Source organism: Lepisosteus oculatus, chromosome 11, assembly GCF_040954835.1.
Source record: "Lepisosteus oculatus isolate fLepOcu1 chromosome 11, fLepOcu1.hap2, whole genome shotgun sequence".
Taxonomy (NCBI): Eukaryota; Metazoa; Chordata; class Actinopteri; order Semionotiformes; family Lepisosteidae; genus Lepisosteus; species Lepisosteus oculatus.
In genome coordinates this window covers 8,463,521-8,485,617 of record NC_090706.1, presented here as the reverse complement: position 1 = coordinate 8,485,617, position 22,097 = coordinate 8,463,521, and the positions used below count along the sequence as shown (strand labels likewise).

At 36.0% G+C, this 22,097-nt stretch overlaps 1 protein-coding gene and 1 long non-coding RNA gene across 3 annotated transcripts in view; one reads left to right on the top strand and one right to left on the bottom strand.

Annotated features, from left to right (window-relative positions):
* Positions 1 to 16,384, bottom strand: part of pacrg (PARK2 co-regulated) — a 105,895-nt gene extending 89,511 nt beyond the window's left edge. For both annotated transcript variants that reach the window (XM_006631288.3, XM_015348394.2), the window contains exon 1: positions 16,148 to 16,384. In XM_006631288.3, coding sequence (XP_006631351.1) covers positions 16,148 to 16,243 — 96 coding nt within the window. In that variant the 5' untranslated portion in view covers positions 16,244 to 16,384. The remainder of the gene's footprint in view (positions 1 to 16,147) is intronic.
* LOC138241793 (uncharacterized) overlaps positions 1 to 18,905 on the top strand; it is a 40,195-nt gene extending 21,290 nt beyond the window's left edge. Inside the window, exon 2 of the long non-coding RNA XR_011191066.1 lies at positions 18,220 to 18,905. This is a non-coding gene — a long non-coding RNA (uncharacterized lncRNA). The remainder of the gene's footprint in view (positions 1 to 18,219) is intronic.
* Positions 18,906 to 22,097: the final 3,192 nt, after the last annotated feature.

Below are 22,097 nucleotides of genomic sequence, written 5' to 3'. Positions count from 1 at the left end.
TATGATAGCAGGGGGTAGTTCATATTTTTAAATAACCTTATAGTCTATTTCATACCACTTTTTACAGAAGATAAACAGAAACTAACTGAATTGTTTTCAAAGAAAAACAAGTAAAACCCAGCATAAATGGGTGCCCAGTACTGACATAGTGTTATTATTCCTATGATGACATTTGGGTTATTATAGTTGAATAGTCACATAATCTAAACATTAAGCTTACTTTCTTCATAGCTTCCCTTAGGCTAATTTACTTTCATTTACATAAAAACACATAAAGCACTTTATATTACCCTACCTATATAAAATTTAACTTAGTATCATAGTGCTTGAAGCTTTTCTTGGTCTATGCATACTTAAGGTTCAAGAAATATTGTGAAGATACTGTACTGTTCAGTCTTCACAGAAATGTATTGTAACATCTTGGTTAAAGAGGATCCACTGATTTTGCTGCCTACTAATCCTCATATAGGCATATCAGTAAGAAGCAAGATGAAGAAAATGATGCTAAACATTTGTATAGCAAACTAATACAAATACAATTTAACATCAGCACTACCAAACTGAAAATCTCCATCATTCATTGGTTCATTTGATATTTCTTTCTTTATTTATTCCAGGATCAACACTGGTAGCACAGTGGGTTTTTTATTCAGACTTTCTGTCAAAGGCAAATTCATTTGTATCCTGGAGAGGTTATTCTGCATTAGTCTTCACTGTCACAGTTTGATGCTTTAATGAAGGACATTTTCAGATTCAATATCAGAGGTGTTCTAATAAATTAAAAAAAAACAGAATCTCTGTTGAAACAGTGGTTTGCAACTAAATTGAAAATCTATACTGAACAAAAATCACACACACGTATTTCACTTGCTGATCTATTTTCTAGATTCAGTATTGTCTCAAACAATTAAAATGTTTTCAATAACTTAGAAATGTATTAAATTTACAATTTATAAATTTAGAGATTGAATTTGAGCAATGATAATTTGTACTTTAACTGTCCAGTGTACTTTGACAATAACACCTTTAAGATATGTCACATAGTTGTGGAGAAATGTCCGCATGCTCTATGGAAATAATGTGTAATAATAGCAGTAAATTAATCTGAATTCATATGAAGTATCAGTTATCAAAATGTATATGACAAACAATGCATCAAAATATAAAAAACAGGAATATTGTGTCAAAACTATTTTGTTTTTGTCAAGAAAACACTCATACCATGTTCAGCAAAGTGCACACTACAATGTAAGGCTGTCAATGTTTGATTAATGTTTAAACTTATTTTACTTATTTTTTTTACACTTTTATGTAATACAAAATCTCGTGAAAAAGACAGATTCAATATTTGGGTGGAAATATCAATATCAAGTCAACGGTCTTTAAGTAAATGAGTGTGGCAAACATTGTGTATTCTGACCTGCCAGAACAGTTTAGACAACATTGCATTGCATGAAAATTTACTGCAATCAATCCCAATTCCTAAAAGGTAGGCAAGATTCAATGTTTGTGGTTTATAATGCCATAGTGAAGTGGGAATTTCTCTAATACTGCCTGAGTAAGAATTACAAACATTAAGGCAGCTGTAATTTGCATTTAGATAATTAGACAATCCCACAAACTGGAGGAGAAAATGTCCTGGATTAACATGTAGAGTGTTTGTGTTTAGTGTCCCTTGACTGAAATAACGTATATACATTAATAAATGACTAGTACACCTACCAAGGTTATAAAATGAAACCATGACAGTAACAAAGTAGCTGGTGGCTCTAGCTGAAATCTGTGCTGTTCTGTTCCGCAGTGCATTTGGCTACGTCATTCTTTCCCTGGCTCACACCACTCACTCTGTCAGCTGCCATTATGCTAAAGCCTCACTGGAACACACAGACTGGCGATGTAATCGTACAGGGGAGCCGCGGGGCAGTGAAGCGTGTGCTAAATGTAATGCTGTAAGACAAATCATATCAAGCCGTGGAAGGACAAACATTTACCCATTTTTTATTTAGATGAGCATATTGCATAAATCAACGGTCGACCAAGCTAGTCTGGTGGGGGAGGGTTGGGTAGGGAGGAGGGTTGTTGAAGAAGTCCTCTTCGGGGAACTTAATGCAGAGATACCAATATCTTTGTTCTTCCCAGACTAGAGCCAGGGCAGGCCATGTGGCAGACATGGAAGTTATGTTTACCTCAGGATTAAGGACTGATAAACCAATACATCATGATCAGTTGTAGATACAGCATACGTAAAGTATACTGTGTGCTACTCATTGATGATCTTTTCATAACTGCCTCTGTCCTTCTCAGACAGGAATAAACACATATAGTCCACAGACATTAAATTCATACAGGTGGTATATATATATAATTCACGGTTACATGTATAATACAGATGCTTTATATAAAAAAGTTATGCCATATACTGTAGATATTACATACTACTATAGAGACTAACAGAGATCAAATATTTTTTTCTTGCCTGTTAAAAATAATTTGCATATATTTAATAATCAAGTTATAATGTCCTTCTGACATAAATAACGAGCTTTTTCAATCCTAATGTCTCAAGATTATTATTGAAAATGTATATTTTCAGTGACATGCTAGTAGTGATAGGGTTATAGTAGTAATAGCAGAAGTGTAATACCACCTATAAACAAACTACAAAGGTATTTAAAGTGAAATGGAGGTAGTTCACGATCCATATGAATCTCTCAATACAACTCTACATGCGTTATACCTGTGATACAAGCTGCGGTATATAGAAAAACCACAGTGGGGAAGTAACAACTTGTCGCATGATATCAGTTTCAAATGGTTAAATACAAGTCTTTTGATGTTGTCATCTCTTTGATGGAGGTTACAAAACTGCAGTCATTGACATATTAAAGCTAATGATACACAAACTATTGACCATTTAATGATGCATTCAGACACTTACTCACAGAGATTCTGGTGTTCCACTCCATTTATTTATTTTTTTTACTTTTGGACGTCACATTTCAATACTAAAACCAATCATAAGTGAACTTTGGAAGTGATACATTCAGAGTGTAGCACGCATTTCTCCGTTCAAAATATTTTTTTTTTCACTGCCGTGTCAACACAGCCTGGTCACTTCAAAAATCATGCACTGATATTTCTATTCTATGGGTTTATAACTTAAGATCATTTGTTGCGATAAAGGTCTCATTTGAAATGTTTACAAAACACAAAAAACATTATTATCTGAGGGTTTTTCAGATAATAGCAGATTAGCAATCAATGGTTCACCAAATGTGACCCAGACCAATAGCTAGCAGTTGAGAAGAAAGAGATCTGAAACATAACTGAAATACACTGAAATATGAAATACTTATTCAGAAATTGAATTTAAGAACAGTGCTATTTTATTAATTCAGGAATGGCAGGACTGTTAGCTCCTTACCATTTCCTCATATTATGAAGTACAGTTTAAATTTCAATAATGAGCAGCTATATATTTACACAGTGCAAGTAATAGAGTTCTTTTCTCATAATTATGATCTGGCCAGATCTTCCAATGTGTACAGTATTCAGGATTAAGGTGATGTGCCATTACTAAAGCTTTACTGTCGGCTTCGGGGAATTTATACTAACCTGCATCCTTTCTAACCTTTTTTTCCAGTTTCACCCCACACCAATGTGTTAATGCATCTGTGCAAGAACCTAATTTATAAAAAGAATGGTAAGAATAACTTATACCTTACTGGATTTATTTAACACACACTTGACTTAGTGGCAGTGTATTTGGCAGGAAATGTACACCTTTCCATTAAAATTCCACTACTATCTGAATCCAGTATTGCTTTTATTATTTTTAGGTATGCCATAACTTCATTTAGTGCCTTGATCATCCATCATGCATTTGAAAAATTGCTATTTTTTAAATTTTACAAATCAGTACAGTACCAGATAACATTTACAATATTTTTTTTTAAAAGTAATATCAGACCAAATAAACAAGTGAGTAATAATTAGGGTGAATGTAAATGCATTACAGTTTTAGTACACAGAGATGAGGTTTGCCAAGAGCTGTTCTGTCTGAGTTCATCCTTACTTTTGTTATACTGGCATCAGATTTAAAACTCACCCTTTGGCCACAAGCCTTTGTATATCACTTTCTCAGGCTGATTCAAACCAGTGTAGGTGTGTAACACAGCCAACAATGCTTGTCAGAAAACACCTATCCCAGGCCTTGCCCCCAGAAATGGGTCATGTTAGAAGTCAGCACCATTCTAAGCAATAGTGGACATTTCTAAAATAAAACAAATAACAATGTATTGCAATTGCCCTCACGAGATTAATAAAGTATCTATCCAGCTACCAATTTATAAACATTGCCATGGATGATATAATCCCTGGGGTGGTAACTTTTGCAACGTTTTCTCTTACTGTTTGGAGTTTCAGAACCAATTTCAGAGCCAGTTTCAGAAAGGTTCTCTTGCTTGTGTTTGTAACCATATGTTCGATTTATCTTGGTGCATTTTTCTTAATCTGGATTATTGCCTCAGACCTGTTCACTGAGGGAGTCCCTGCTAGGAATGCTCTCACACTCCTTTGCGCAGGCAAAGCCTTCTACCACATTAATGTCTCAATCCTTTTGTGGGGACAGGATATCATGGCATAACCTGTAAGAGGTGTTAGTGGAGCCAGCAGGGGGCACTCACCCTGCGGTCCATGTGGGTCCTAATGCCCCAGTATAGTGACGGGGACACTATACTGTAAACAGGCGCCGTCCTTCGGATGAGACGTAAAACCGAGGTCCTGACTCTCTGTGGTCATTAAAAATCCCAGGGCGTTTCTCGAAAAGAGTAGGGGTGTAACCCCGGCGTCCAGGCCAAATTTCCCATTGGCCCTTACCAATCATGGCCTCCTAATAATCCCCCTCTATGATTTGGCTATTGTTATAGAATGAAAAGGCAAGGTCAGAAGGAGTTTAGGGATCTGGAAGAGTCTTGGAATCTCAGAGTTCTTGCAAGTAATTTCATGACTGCTATTCTCACTTAATTCAGGCCAGACCACAAATTTCATCAGTCAAGATCTTGCTTTTATCTTTATGTCTCTGGTTATAGTTTTCAAACATAGCACAGAAAAAATAATTCCATGTTACTACTGATCTTTCATATTTGTCATTTTTATGGCAAGACATGTTTTAAAGTATGCAAAGATTCACTGCCTGATGCTGTAATCATAAGTATTCCCTATCTCATAACTTTTTTTCTTTGGAAAAAAATGTTTACGAGTTTTTCCAAGTTTTTCTTTAATTGTATCTTTTGCTTCACAGATTAGAGACTGAACAAATAGTGATTTACTCAATTTCCAGTGTTTTAATCCCAAGATGCTATGAATTCTCGTTAGCAGTAAAGGCACGACTGGCAACACAGTTTTTTTCCCTGTGGTATGCGAGAAAAAAGGATTAAATTAGGAGAACTTTGTTTATAGTTATCATTACCTTCTCTGCGGCTTTAATTTAACTACAATTACAATTCATTATTAATGCAAGGCTTAGTATGTGCATCACGGACACAAGTCCCTTACAACGCTAATCATTCCTTCGACTAACTAAATAACAGAGAGAATTGCCGAAGCGCAAAGATTTAAAAAAAAAGAAAATGAAAAAAGTTAGCATTCAAGAGGTTAATCCAGTTCTAATCTTAATGAAATCCATTACATTTTCTCTCTTTTTAAGTTCTACATTAATTGCTTTCTTTTTAATATTGTGCATGAAAACCTCCCAGAGGCTCTTTCTCAATGTGTGGTTTAGCTGAATCATTTTCTGTGTCACCACAGTTTGGGAGAGAGCACAGGGTGCTGTGAGGGAAATTGGCAGTGATTGACAGCCATCACAGCCCCAGCAGCTCAAGACTGGGCTCACAAAGGACAATCTTGTCCCCATTTCTTTATAAGTTTCTTCCTAAGAATTATGAATAATTATTTCCTCAGCAGAGATATTATTTTATGCACACACTACCACTTTACAGGTACTGCAGCCTTTAAATTGGAAAAAAAAACTGTAATCATTTTTAAAGGTGGATTACCAATTAAAATGGTGCAATAAAATCATTATGGTGAATGCAGAAATATACAAAACCAGTGCTAAGTGTGGTACTGGTAGGAGCACAATATTAAAACATGAAATCATGAATATGCAATTCACTACTTCATCTTATACACTACATTTCATTTATACAAAAAATAATATACACTTTATTTTGTTATTTGGTTGTGCAATAGGGTAATGATATGTCTAGAGATAATCTGAAGTTCAATATCAAGCAGACCATTAGTTTTCTGTAATCAACACAGACCATCCTGTCTGTGTTGCAGAAACTGCAGATGTTTTTCCATCAAATATAAGCAGTTTCCAGGACACGGTTTGTAACAGATTTCCCCAAATTACAGTGTTAATGTGTTACAACATGTATAAACTGTATCATCATCATTTGCTTATATCAGAATGTTGTTTGGAATATCTAGTTAACGATGCTTTGATACAATAGTTTTAATTGGAGCATAGGTAGGTCTGAAGTAGAAATCTATTATTGTGCATATACAATAATAATGTCTGTCATCAAGCAAGTTTTTGTGTTTAAGCTAAGAAAAGGACGAGATCCTGTAGCTCCTAGTAACCATATTAAGTAGGCGGACCAGATATCCTCTAATTTATAATTTGAAACCTTTCATATATTCTTGTGATGCCTGATTATGATTATAATAAAATAAAGAACTGTAGTGAAGGATAGGTCATGCATCAGCGCTAAGTTTCCATTTCTGTCTTGAATCCCATCAGTAACTCAAGCGCAACCCTAATCCTGCCTGTAGTAAATGAGGTCTGCAACATGTTTCATCAGCAGTCTGTAATTCAATCTACAAACTGATGCTGTACCTAGGGTCAAAAGGACATGTATTCCTTGAAGGAGTAAATCTGGGCCATATTGATTTGCTCCTCTCAGGTACAGTACTTGCTTAAGGAAACTGTCTGTTGCGTTTAAGGCATTTGTATTACAGAAGAGGAGTTTTAGAGCAAACTCTCTATTATTGCCTTTCTATTTTGCCAACTGGTGCATTTTTTCTTTTTATACAGGCACCTGACACACAGCTCTATGCAACAGATGGATAAATCTTTTTATAAGACAATAGTCTTTATCAAAGCAATTTGGTGAGGGAAAATTCTACCTGACAGCAGTCCTAATAGGAGATGACAGAGATCCATCGCAAATCACTTTAATTTTCTTCTGTTATAGCTAGCTCTATCTAGGTGGCAGTCTGGGAGCAAGGCATTATAAATTCATTTCTTTCTTGGGTCCTATTTTGTAGGCTAATATGCAATTGTCTTACAAGAACGTAATTCATTAATTCATTTTAAAAACACAACTAAGTATAAATGATAGGCATCATACTGATAGGTATGAAATTACACTACAAGGTTGTCTGTACAGTGCAAAGAGAAATACATGAGGGACACTTTTAGTTCATTCATATTTATCGCTCTTTTGTAAAGACATATGTTGTTCTCCCATTGTCTTTAATTTCTGTTTTAAGTACACTTTAAAAGTCTTGAGACAATCTTCTCAAAGTTCGAAAAAATTATTTTGTCTCCATATTATTCTAGAATTTATTTTGCTTCCATTTGAACTCCTTCATAATCTGTCTTATGCGCAAATGACCATGGGAAATCATTTTTTTAAGTTCACATTAAATTTGTCTTTTTAGCTTATTGAACACTGAAAAGGACCTAAGAAAGAAGCTATTATTGATCCACGTTTCTATGGCCACATATACACATACTGTATAAGTAACAAGCCTTATTTCAAACCTTCTCACGTTTACATGCACCAGGACTCAATGTTATCATCATACAATCGCTGAGAATATTATATTGACAACAGAAGGAGGAATAAACAAAAAACATAACAGTGTTTAAATGGTATTCCTGAACCTCTAAAGTCTGAAGGACTTTAGGACACTGTAGCCAACAACAATCAAGAACCATTGACTATTTAGTGTCTAAATGCTCTTTAGGCATCTATCCTGGGAAGGACTTTTGCTTTTGCAAAAGTGAGCTTCAGTTAAGCATAAAGTCAATGGTTTCAAATGAGAAGTCCAGTATTAAGAGCCTAACTGAAATTACAATCTGCTGAATTGCTTCCGACAATCTCATAATGATAATATGTTGGCTTTCATTGGCACAACTAAGGGACTAACTTCCTTTCTTCGTGCTTTCTTGTTCATACAAGTATTTTACAGTTCCTATTTGTAAGACAAAGCATTTTCCTAAAATAAAACTTAGGAAAACATAAATTAAACTTCCAAAAACCCCTAATCGTCAATGATGATTCACATAAATATTCTTTCTCCACAGAACATGTCCCTTACATATACTGGGGGGACTAATGTATACCTACTGCACCTTGACATGTATGTTTTGGGACTGCTCATAAAATGTTTAATACATTTCCTTTCCTTTGTCAATTATTTTAAACAAGGATATTCCTTGCCCTCACCTAATACTCTTGCTAAATGACAATTTCCATCTTGGTCTTTCAAATTCAACAGGAACAGAGTTCCCTATTGCTTGGCTCAGTGGTGCTAGGGCAGGGACACTGGAGGCTTACAATGCTGCTGTGTTCAAATCCTTTTTGCATGCAACATCCAATGTACTGTAGCTATTTGTATCTTAACAGACCTTTGGTGAAAACTTTGAGGGAGGATGGGAACATATGGGGCAAAATGTTAATAATAATAATAATAATAATAATAATAATAATTAAATGTTGCATTGTTTTGTTCTGTTTCTTGCAAACTTTTAAGTTAGTTTATATAAAAAGAAAAGCTTGGTAATTTAACTTAAAATTATTTTGTTCAAATGAGTATCTCTTGGCTATTTCTAGTAGAAATGCTACTTTCACTGAAAAGCTTCTTGCACTGAACATACAATATTTTTCTACACAGCAGGTTCCCGACAGTGATGGCTTAGACATCATATTTTCACTGTGAAAGAAACAAAACAAGTCTGTAAAGTGAAGAAGTGCATTCACTCAATTTAGAAAACCTGCATTTTGTTAAATCAACCAATCTCATAACTGGTTGTTGTTTTTGTTATAATTTAATTTCTTTACAGATGGCTTCATATGTTGTGATTGAAACAGTGCTTGGCGTGATTGAAATGATTCATCTTTTTAGCTGCTGAACTGTTGACATTGTAGCATTAACCAGCTGAGATATTTTCCAGCAGTTTCCGTCAGTAAGCTGAAAATACATTTGTTACGTAGTTATTATCAAAACATAAAGAGAATAAGAAAAGCTACAATTGACAATTTGTCACATGTAAGCCTTTTCTCACAGCCTGAATATGTGGGTGCTCTAATTCAAAATCAACACTTGCCTTAATTGAACACAAAATTGAGTGGAACTCAATTCATGTCTACACAAATCACAGTTCAGGGATAAAACAACAGGGTTTGCGGTGAATCACAGCATTTTGGAGCCGTTTTGACTTTGCAGTGGAGTTTATAAAAAGCAATCTATTATTATGGGATAATTTCAGAAAATGTAGGTGGATCACCACAGAGACTACCAGACAATAAAGGCAAGCAATTAAATTTAGCACATAAATAGGATACTGTTTAAATCTGTATAAAAGAAAACATTCTTAAGTAGATGTACTGCAGGAGAGTTGCATAATATAATTTCTAAGCCAATGTACCTATTAACAAATGCATTATTATTTCTCTTTAGAGAGTTCAAAAAAGAAACAAGAGACATTGTTTGGTGTCTCACAAGAAATGACTGACACTTGAACCCAGAGAAAACAAATCTTGTTTTTTTTGCCAGGGTTTCATACCTGTGCTTTGTTTTCCCTTTATTTTGAAAAGCACCTCTTGACAATAAAGAATGAGTAATACAGTTCTCAAGATCAAACTAGGAATCGCTATTCTGTTGCTCTATAAAGTTGATAGCGCTCAAATAATGTTTTAAATCTTTTTGATTTGGAAAGAAAAAATGCTGTCATTTCCCAGAAAAGATCTGTGAAAAAACATTTAAAATGGCACATCAGGTAATGTATTCACTGCATGGCTGTCATTCTTGCAACATAATAGACTGTGATTAAGCCTTTCCTTTCCTGAACTGCGTTACCATTGCTGAGGTGACTCTACAAGATATGAATATACTGTGAAGGATTTTAGACTATATTCATCTGTTGTGTTTGTAAGTACAAAAAAGTGAGGATGCCTTTGTAGAAATGAATAATGACGGGACTCCAAGGGCTGATAGCATTTTATCAGCTGTTTGCACTTTTCACATCAACTGGTTTGAATTGTTTTAAAATGGAGAGACATGTATTGAAGAGGTTGTGTACTAAAAATACATGAACCACACCAATCAATATTAACAATAGTGGGACATGTGAAAGCCTGTTTGATAATATTTAACATTGTCATGGTAAAACATTTGTACATTTTAGGTTTTCAATTAGGGAAAACGAAGAAAGAAATTTGTTTTTGTTTGAATACTGTTTCCACTGTCTATGTAAACCTCAAACAAATTAACACTGGATTTATAACAGTGGCAGCTGTATGGTCAGTCACTTTGCAATATTTATAAGAAACTAGTATAGTTTTTTACAAGGTTCTTTCTACACATAAATACAAAACAGTAGTTTTAATTAGGCTAACAAAATTAATATGTACAGAATACCTATTATTGTGTAAGGCTCTTTTTTGATGTACATTGCTTTTCAAGTTGAATTTTGATATATTTTTTAAGTGGATCTCAAATACACCACAATATGAAAAAATGATTAGACATACAGTAAAATAATTGCATAAATGGAAAACCATAAAGAAGGTACAGCATATTAGGCTTGGATTTAATAACAGAATATCTTCATTCTTATAAACAGAAGCAGTAGTAGAATTAATAAATAACCGATCTACACATAAGATAAAAGACCTGTGCTGAATATATGCTGTGTTATCACATACTAATTAATGTATTAAAATACTTGATGTATAAATGCCAAGAAAAAATAGAAATAATGTTTTCAACTCATCGTTTTGGCAAGACATTACAACACTGGATTTACAGTATATACAGTACAGTAGCTAGCAACTGAAAGTCCATGGACTTACCTCAGAAGGTTTGGAGACCTAGACAAGTTCATATCTTGGACTAGCATCAGCAATGAAACAACAGCAACACCATGTACTGTACTTCCAATTCTAGACAACTGTTCTGTTTTTGCTATTTTAGAGCCTATGTTTGTATTATTTACACCAAGGGGGAAAAAGAGCTCTACTGAGTAGAGAACATGCTTTAGAGGTCAAAGCTATTTCCCATCAGAGCAAAGGACCTCTCTGGGTCTTGAGGTTAAAGCTATTTATTTAGTTTTTAATCCCTGACTTCTGGTTTGCTGCTCTACAGAAAAGACAAAGGAAACATTAAGTTTGTTAACAGCCTGGGGCAGAGTTCTTTTTTTGATATGTTCTTGAAAATATCAGTCCCCTTAAATAGAATTTATTGTGGGTCAAGATTATATAGCTATGATCTGAAGATTGAGAAGATCAAATTACTGCCAAATAAATGACATTATGGAAAATAAAGACAATAAAAAACTACATTCATAAAGTGTAGACAAATGGCTACCACAAGGGAGGAGGCAGAGGCTCGTACAGTAATCACATGTGATGGTCGATGTATAAACATAATGTTCACATATAGTACTCTTTTGCAAATTCACCATTTTCCTTCATGTATTATACTGTTATGTGAACTCTGGGTAAATAATGTATTGAAGTACTTATTGCTCACAGTCCTGGTATGAAGTGATATGGGTGAGTCATTATGTAAGCACATCTTTGTACACTATATGTAAAGGTATTCACATCTATTTTACTAAGGCTAATGTTGTTTTCAGATAAATGCAGACATAGTAACTGACCCACTTTGGAGTACTCACATGCCATGAACTTTACTGACCTAATCTTATTTATAATGCCACTTTTGTTTATTTCACCAAACATATCTACAATCTGATTTAATTGTGTTCAGTCTCTGGCATCACCTCCATTTAAGTCACGAAAGCTACAATGTCCAGAATGAAACACGGTGCAGTCAAGTTCATATTGCAGCTGCATGTTCATTTCATTTATTTGATAAAGCTGATGTACAGACAGACTACAAAATGTGGCTCTGCAAGGCATTAAGAACCTGAAACGGTTCTTCACTACAGCATTCATATATACCTGTCTGCATTCTCCTGTCTGGAATTATACTTTCCTTTAACTTTTTGATGTAAAACCCTACTTACAAATAGGTCTTTTTTATTCGCTTAAGAAACGTTTACCCTCAATTTGTGACACTTCACACTCTTCCAGATCACCACAACAGATCTCCTAAGAACTACAAATGAAGGTGCTCAGCTGTGTAAGGCGTGACTTTCTGTCATTATATTGCCAAAGATCATGTTAAGAAAATCCAATTACATATAATCACTTATTAAGAATTCCTCATAACTACTTGTATGAAACGCTTTTTTTGAATTAGAATAATTTTTCATTTGTTGGTTTTTTGTGTGATGTAAAAGTTTTCGTCCACTTGTCCCAAGAGTGGGAAATGACCCATTTCTTGAAGGTAAATTCAATGAAGGTAAAAATGATTGCCTTTGGCATCCCCCTAAAGCCCTTCCCATTTCAAATCTACGTCACAGTGTTTCTAAAGCTTATTGTACACTAATTAGTGGAGCTGGTCTGCTACTTGATATGTATCAATTATATTCCCAGTATTTACTCTACACAAACACAGTCCATATATTTACATTGCGCTACCGCTTTAGGGACAGGGACGCAGGGGAATATAATTGTTTTAAAATATCATTCAGTGTTGGATGTAACAATGGAATACAACCATTGAGATCAAAGAATCCTATGAGTGTCAGGCATCAAACACAAACACAAAGTCTACTGCAATAAAAAAGTATCTTGTCTTTGTCACGATTGTAGTCCCTTAAGGGCGGTCCGGCTCTTTCACTTCTGACTTGATTTTGTGCACCTGCCCCCTGTTCCAGCCTCCTATCCAGCCCTCCTTAAAAGCCAGACGCTCACTCTGTTCCGGGCTCTGCATTGGTTCCTGTACCTGGGAGTCTGTGACCTGTAGCACCTGGTGCCGTTCCCCCCTTGTTCCCCCCAACCCTCCACCGGATCCCGCTCCGGTTTTTAATCCTGTTTGTCTTCGTCTCTAATGGCGCACCCGGCTCTGGACATTTGCCTCATCTTGGAATTCCCTTTTGGACAGTTTGCCTTGGATTCACCCCCCAGAACATCTGCGCACCTTGGATATACCCCCTGTTTTCATTCCCGACTCCTGTATGCTTTTTCCCCCCATTTTTTCCTCACTCTACCCCGGATTGTGTCGCCTGCATAGGGTCTGGAAAGATCGCTTTCGTTACAATCTTGAGGCTAATAATTCAATTCTCCAGCTTCACCAGCAACAGAAAAAAGGGCATATTTAACCTGATCAATAACAACTGCCAACAAGGACTGAAATGTGTGACAGCTAAAATTTCCACCTGATTTATCTTCAGTAAAAGCAACAGACAAAGGAGTTTAGGAGCTCATCTGACTGGTAGCATTACTCACAGTTTAAAATGGCATAAATATTTCATCACTGCTGAGGATTGTACAGCATCTTGTTACAAAAGGGCCAGTTCAGACTCAAGCAATAGAGATGAATAGCTGGTGCAAGTAGGTCTGTGGTGAAGAATGACTGTAATAAATGCCATTAATTTAGATTCATAGAAAAGCTGATAAGAAAAAAAGTGCCACTGGAGAGAGTCCACTATGTGAATAAGATAGAACTCCTACTCCACAAGGTTCTCAACAGTCAGACCACCATCACTTTTGATGTTCTCTTCTCGTAATACATCTCTGAACACCGACATAGAGGTTATCACGTATATAGTACACAGGCTTTGAGGGTTCTTGTATTTTCCAGATGTGCTCTAACTGATAATGCATCAGTGTGACATTTCTTTCCTTGAGGGGTAATTTTCCAGGGTGCTGAGTAATAACATCTTGCAATTTGCATCCCTTTTATGGGCATATGTCTTCACATAGTAATGTTAAATAGAAGTGAAAATAGAAGGCAGGGGGATGAGGTTGTCTTCATTTGATCCCCTATTATTTGATCTACCACATTTACCCCAATGGAGACCAGCAAGGAGTGGATATGCATGCATTAAGTGACACGCTTAATGACAACAAACAACACAACAAGATGGTAGTGAGCTTAGTCAAGTTATATCAAGTAGGTCATAATGACAAAAAAATAATATGATATAAAATATGCGATATAAAATATATCACCACTGATATGGAGCATTTTATTTCCGTAATATCTTCACTCCTTTCACATATCACAACAGTGAAAAGCAAGTTAAAGCATATTAACAAATTATTTAAAATACAGTCAGGATCCAGCTTCCATGGAAACCAGAAACTAGATTACCTTGGATGTAGAAACCATAACATTCCCTGGTTCTGCATGAACACTGATAGCCAAAACATGTCTGAATACATTAAAATATAGATGCATATTAACATTGAGTTGAGTAGCGCTAATTCAATAAGAATATCCACAGCTTTAACAGGCAGTCCACAGATCTGAAAAAAAGCCTGCAAAAATCTATTTTTTGGCAAACCTACAAGGTCTGTCAGAATATGTGAGGAAAGATAAAAAGCAATTAAAAAAACAACACATTTGGACTTATGTCTACTCTCACTGAAGAAAATATCATCAAACCCCTCAATCAAATGGATAGAGTCTTTTAAACAGCAGGCAATGGCCTGGGTTAGACAGATCAACCTCCAGATCTCAATCTGCTAAAGGATAGAATCAGTGTGACGTACAGTCCAGTTTAGTCCCACACACCATTAACCTCATTGCAGCCTCAGATGGAGGCTGTATTGGGGCTTAAATATTTTGAAACCATGAAGCAGACTTGCAGTGTCCTTTTCAATCTATTTTAGCTGATCAGAGAGATCCAGGTTATTGTTCATTCCATGTGTATTAGGAATTAGATGTGTAACATCTAAGTTTAGACTTTTTATATCGGTCTCACTGTAGTCCAGCACAATTCAGATACAAAACGCTAACTTATTTAAGCATTTATTTATTTGTTGTATGATCTGTGTCATCTGTGTCTAGGGTGTTTGACATACTTTTTAAAGAATGAAAATCGCACTTTTCTCTCAAGTATTAAGAGAAATTGTGATTTCTGTTGGGTTTTAGTATTAAACTCAATTTATATATTTTTCATTTAAAGCATTTTGGGAAGCAGTGATGAATACGACTCAACAGTATATTGACATAATCAACATTTTATGACAAAACAACTTGTTTTCCCTCTTTGTGGCTACAGTTAGCAAATAAATTAAATGAAATCCAAATTAACTATATTTTCACATGTGTTTTCATCTTAAAACATATTTGCTTAAAAAAGGCAAGATTAAATGTGTGTATCAGGACACATTAAACATTACTGACCCTGGATTGAAATGACAATTTACAACTCCAGTTACACATTTACTTTGAAACTATGCCCCCCTGACCACCAAGACCTACTGTAGGATATAAACTCTTTATGTTACAAAAATCCAAGAAAGATCCTCTCTTTCCTCCCAAGTTAAAATTTCAGTTTTTAATATGGTCTTAACTTATGGAAGCACACAGTATAAATAAATAACTTACATTGTTCCCTAATTTATTTCTTATAAATTATAAATGGAACACATTACATAAAAACATGCAAGACTACTGTGTGCAGTTCACTTTGAGTACATACTGTAACTGTTCTGCGGGCTGTGTCTGCCTATTCCTGCGTATTTATTTGATTTACTTGTAAACACCCCATTCATCAAAATGTGAATAACATATATCCTCTTCGAAGAATGCACAAAACACACGCGAAACCGAAATGGGAATAAATGTATCCGTTATGCATTCAGAAAGTAAACAGGCATTTTGCACAGTACCAGAATTAGAGAACACACAGGGGGTTTTAAAATATCGTCAAATTGGAAGGACACCACGCCAGTGAAAAAGCCTTTCCTTCATTTTGCCATTTACTTACGACAGAGTTCTTCATGGTTGATTTCACCGTAAAGCCTTCAGTCTTCAACTGACTTTTTTCTTTAGAGGCTTCTAAAGTTCTCATTTTTGTGCTCATGGACTGCGGCAATGTAGTTTCAACTAAATGGCACACGGAACTTTAAATACTAAGTACTAAAAATGTGTTGGTTTTTTTTTCGTCCAGTACCAGAAACAATGTTTCCCGTTGGGTTACCGTGTAGACGCGTTCTCGGTTGCTATAGAGACGACGTAAGACAGATGTTCTCAGTTGCTATAGAGATACAGATAGACGCTGGCTCAGTCGCCATGGGCACTTTCCGGCAACAAATGAATGAATTTATCTGTCTGGAATATATTTACGTTTTTTTATTTATTAATTTTACAAAGTCTTATTATATACTACCCCTCGGTGCGTTACCATCTTTCTGACCTGTTGTACTGTTTTAAAACCATTAGTACTACAAATTGTTGTCCCTCTCCCTTAATATGTACGCCGGAGTTGGAAATGCTTCTGGAGTTTTGTTAGGAAGGGAAATGCAATTAATTAAATGCGAAATGATTGTTATTGTTATTACTATTAAAATTATTTCATGATTAATTTGATTGTTTAACCTTTTCAACTATGTCTGTCAATACAGACGTTATTTTAGCACTTCTGTAATTAATAATTTTAGATCGGCATGCACAAAAAAGGCAATATTTTTTTTTATATATTAACACATGGCATACAGTAATATGTACAATAAAGCCTTAGGGGCAGAAAACTGAGTAAGATAATTTCACGCTGGATCACTTTAGTCATAGGTACCGTATTTTGTTCTCATAGTGACCAGGCTGCCAAAATGATAAAATCCAAACTTTCTATAAAGCTGTGTATAGCCAGCTACTGGTATTTTTTTTTTACATTTGCCAGCAAGTCTTCTTGCAGATGGACTGTTCTATGACATAGGATGTCATCCCCAGAAATTCTTCCGAGCTCCAGAGACCAATTTAACAACATGGACTGCATGTGGGTTCCCCACTCACTGGGGCTTACCCCAGAGGTCTGAACCCGTTTCTGGAGGGTATTGTTCCAACTGGAGTTGCCAATCAAACAACTAACTTAACGACTTCCTGAATTAGACATATTGGATTCTTAGGGTCTTTTATAATTAATTATATAAGGCATTCACTTAATTTAAGGTACAGTTACCTTTAAAGCCTCAAATCCAGGTTAAAATTATTAAAGTCATTCAGTTGACTAAATAACTAGACCAACAAGGTGACTGAAAACGTGGGCAGAACAAAAACAGAGAAGACATTAGGCCCTCCAGGAACTGAGTTAAAGATTCGTCCTGCTTTACCCAGACAGTTCAGGTTCTGATCCATGTCTCTGGGTAAAATTCACCTGTCAGCCATGCTGTCTCGTTCTTCATCCAGAAAGCTAAAGAAAAAAAAGGTTTTATGTGAATTAAATAGAGACTGACAGTGAGATTTAACCCAGGGGGTGCCCCCAGGACACTGGCTGCACATATTAGAGCTGGCTCTAGGGCAGGAGCCGTGAGCTCTGGTACCTGCATTTAATTGCGAGTCTTTGTTTCTTCTAGTCCTTCATAAGCAAAGTGATCATTAGCACCTCGGTTAATTAACCAATAAAGGACCAAATTTAGTCATCGATTTACTGGATGTTGCGTTGAAGTCATGTAATAGCATAGAAAGAATCACTATCCAATGTTTACTGTCCCTTCTGAAGTGACAATTCACCTGAATAAGGTCTAAGATAAATATGCCTTGTGCTAAAGAGTGTCATTTATTATTGTATACTGTAGTTGAAGCTCTGTGTACATCATACTAAATGAGTTTTTATTATTAAATGCTGAGCATTCTAACAGGCAGTAAAAGCATTTATGGCTCATGGCTGCTGAATCCTGTACTCCTGTGTTCAAGGAATGGAGTCACATGCCTGTGAGGACCTGAAGCCCAATTCAGAATGGAGGGATGTGGTCACAAGGAAGACCCTTATTTGGTTCACGTGTGTATTTGTTTGTCTTTGTTCCTGTGCTGTATATATCAATTCACATGCTTTGTGTTTAGATTGGCAGAGGAATGCTGCTTTGAAATTCAAGAAAGAAGAAAAGCCAAAGAAGAGGACAAGATGAAATCCTGATGTTTGTAAAGAAGAATTGGCGAGAGGCCATCACCCAGCCTCGGACTCATAAAGATATTTCTGGTGACGGCATACTTCTGTGTGATTTTATGCAGACAACTAGCCCAATTCATCGAATTGTAATTGTAAATCAGAATATATTCATTACCAAATGCAATGAGCAATATAGAACGTTTTACAGTATCAGCCTAGCTGTTGATTCTACCAAATTGAATGTGTCTTCGAGTACTTTAGTTAAAGATGTTTTGCAAATGGCCCATTTGTTCTTAAAAAATGTCTTAAAATAATGTTCATCTTGGTGTCAAGCATTACTGCATAATCACCTTTTAACCCCAGCTCAGAAAGCCAAGTTTTTTAGATTAAAATTACTAACCAAAAGAAAAAATACAGGCAGCAAAGTTAGCTCGGAAAATGTACATGTTATTACAAGGGAGATCTATTGCGTTTCGTTAGATTTATTTTATGTTTTATTGAAAGAGAAAAGAAACATACTTTTAATCAGATCCTGCTTCTTTTGCTATGGGCTCTATTACCCAAGGGGTCTCCTATGTAAATGTCCTTCAGCATGTCACTGTTGATTATTCAAATAAAATCATCTTCTAATTGAATTTTATTTGATTTGTCAAGTGAAGTTAGTACCTTTATGGGCAGATTGAATACTGATCGATATAATGCAGGTTGGTCTGGTTTCCTTGTCCTATTACTTGATAAAAAACAGGTCCAGTTTATGGGGTGGAGTTGTTAACCGATAGCCTTTTCAAACATATGTATACAGTATATACTATGTCTGATTCAGTGGTACAGATACTTTTTACCTACTGTATGACCTTCACCCTAATGAAGATCTTTCATTCATTCTGTATAATAATATTCTAGTGGGGTTAACTGTACTTTTCTGCCAAAATAGAAGAGAAATCTAAGGATTTCAAATATGAATACTACACTTTGGCAAAGCATTTCTGAACTGGTCTCTAAAACTATTATTGCTTATGTAGATGTTTGTAAAAATTAAAAGCATATACTGTATAAGCAAACTAGAAGTTTCTAATAAATTACTAATGAAAGTTGAAAATATAAATATGTTTCCAAAAAACAGGTTAAATGTATTTTTTGATTTGTTGTACTTTCTAAGAAAGATATTCTGGAATACTTTAGAAATGGGCTACACCTGAAGACATTGACAGTGCCCTCTAGAATTATTAATAGCCCACAATGAAATTGGATGAAAACGCAGAGTGAGTTATGGATTAGATAATGTGTCTCACTTTAAAGAATTCTAATAGTATTATATATCATAATAGCTTTGCATAGAGCAAACTCTTATTAGTCATAAATAAGTAAACAAGTTCCAGAAAGCAGGACGGCCACATTTATTTACACCTCTGAGTATTTTTTCAAATAAATTTCAACAAAAAAAATCGACAATAACATTCTGGTGTTTGGAAATTCTGTGGAAGCCTCCAAACCTATATAGATGCTCTGAAGGTTTGCTGGGGTATAGAAAAGCTGGTAATAGACAGTAAACAGTAGTTTAGTTAAGTAGTAGCATGTTAATTCATGGTTAAGATCAGAGAGCTCTTCATAGACAATACAGTTATGATCCAAAGCATACTGTACATCCAAATCAAAAACATAATGGTTAATTGGCCATCTCAAACTCCAGACATCAGTCTAAATGAACCTTTGTAAATGTAACTCAAAATGGTAGTCCAATATTGCAAACCGAAGGGTGTGAAGGCTTGTACATGTCTCCTCTAAGGTATCAGAAGTGCCAGCACCTCCTGGCACAATAAAGAAGGCTTGAATAAGCCCCAGTCACCACAGAACTGGGACTTTTGGAAGAAAAGGGGGACGAATTACAACACTGGACCAAGGAGAGGACTCAGACACCAGGGACTCTACAGGGAGCAGCTGAGAAAGGCTGCAGTATCATCTTCCTCCCTCACTTCATCACATTGGATTCAGAGAGATCATGGTGGGGGAGGAGCATGAGAGAACCACATTGTTCGGGGCAGCCAGGAGAGGAAAAGATGCCTAAGAACCACCAAAGAAACTTCATGGAGGGTGACACTGCTGGACTAACTGGGTTTAACTGGGTAAAACCCAGTTTTGGTAACTAGGGCTCAATGGGGCACTTGTGCTGGTCTGCAGTGAGAGTCCACTGGAGTTGGCTTGTACAACATATGCAGTACAGTAATGTGCTCTGTGTGTCAAGTAGAGAACACTGAATGTTGTTAACTACTAGTAAATAAAAAAGCACTTAAATAATACAAGTGTCTGTTGCTGGTCTGTACTTGTACTGGTGATTCTATAGAACCTGTGGAAAGGGAATTATCCTTAGTAATTGCTAGGTGGTGTAGTTATCTACAAAGCAAAAATAATTCCTGAATTTAGAGGTCATCCAATCTGTAAATATTTCAAATTCTATTTGATGTTTGATTGTTTCTATGTTATCAGGGCTATGAATACAGTTGGAGGGCACAGTAGGTAAGGCTGACATTTTTTGAATGGTACAAAATTAAACTGTTTTCTGGCATGCCCTAAGCATTTCCTTAATGCTTACCTTGGACTTGAATCCTAAAGTATTCTTTCTCATTCTTTCTTTTGATTCCAAGATGATAAACCCACTTTCCTATAAACGCATCCTCACAAGCCTGGTCACGTTCCTACAATCAGGAGATAAAATTCGACCTCATCTAATTTTGTGCCAAAGGCGCACATCTCCCAGTCTTGTGAAGAAGTGATAAAGGTCTACGCTGTGCCCGAGAAGCTATAGTACAGGACTGATAAAAATGTCTCTCAGTGCATCTTTCTTTGGCAGCAGAGTGGAGAACTGGTTACAGTCTTGGACTCCCAATTGAAGAATAATGTGTTCCAAGTTCTGGGCGAGATGCTGCTTTTGTGGCTTTGGGTAAGTTCCTTCACCCAGATTACTTCAGTAATACCATTCTTCATAAGTGCCCTCTGATTGGAAATGGGAATTTGTTTTCAATTGATTTATCTGCTTAAATAAAAGATTAAATAAAAAGGTTCTGTGGGGCTCTGATTAGCTCCCTATGGCTAGTCAGGTGGCTTGGAATTGAATCACTCCAATTTGAGAACATGACATTTTCAATCTCAAATGTCACCTCACTCCCAGGAGTTTTTCATTCTGCACCACTGTTATTAATCTTCAGAGCGTAGGCAATTCCACTAAAAGGCCCTATTTGTTTTTATAGCTAATCCATAACAAAGGCAGCTATAAACAACAGAGGCAGATAAAGCAAGTTATTTCCCCCACTGCATTAATTAAATAAATTAATTGTTTACATGCTATTGCACTTTTTCATCCCAAAGAATCCCACAGCGCTTCACATACAGGAGGGGAGGCCCTTCAACTGACACAGCAGTGCAGTGCCTGGGTGACACATGGCAGCCATAACGTGCCAGCAGCTCATTGCTTCACCGGCTGACTTAAGGGTGACCTTGACGTGGGCCAGATTGTGGAAGCTTCATGAGGAATCGAGTCAGGACACAGTGACTCACTTTAACGTGTGATCTAAAGGCTGGCACAATTTCTTCCATCTTCAAACCAGGGCACTGGTTTTTGGAGATGTATGTTGTACCCATGGGTGTGTCATAACAGGATCTTAGAAAATAGGCAGTTCTGGGCCAACAAGCACACTAACAACATAGCTGTAAGGTTTTAAGACACCAAGGCACAGTTTATTTGTCATTCAGGTTAAACAAAAACCCCAAAATCAAGCCCATACAAAAAAAGCCTTAGCTCTTCCTTGAGCTCCTGCCTAAATATCTCGTAGGTCCT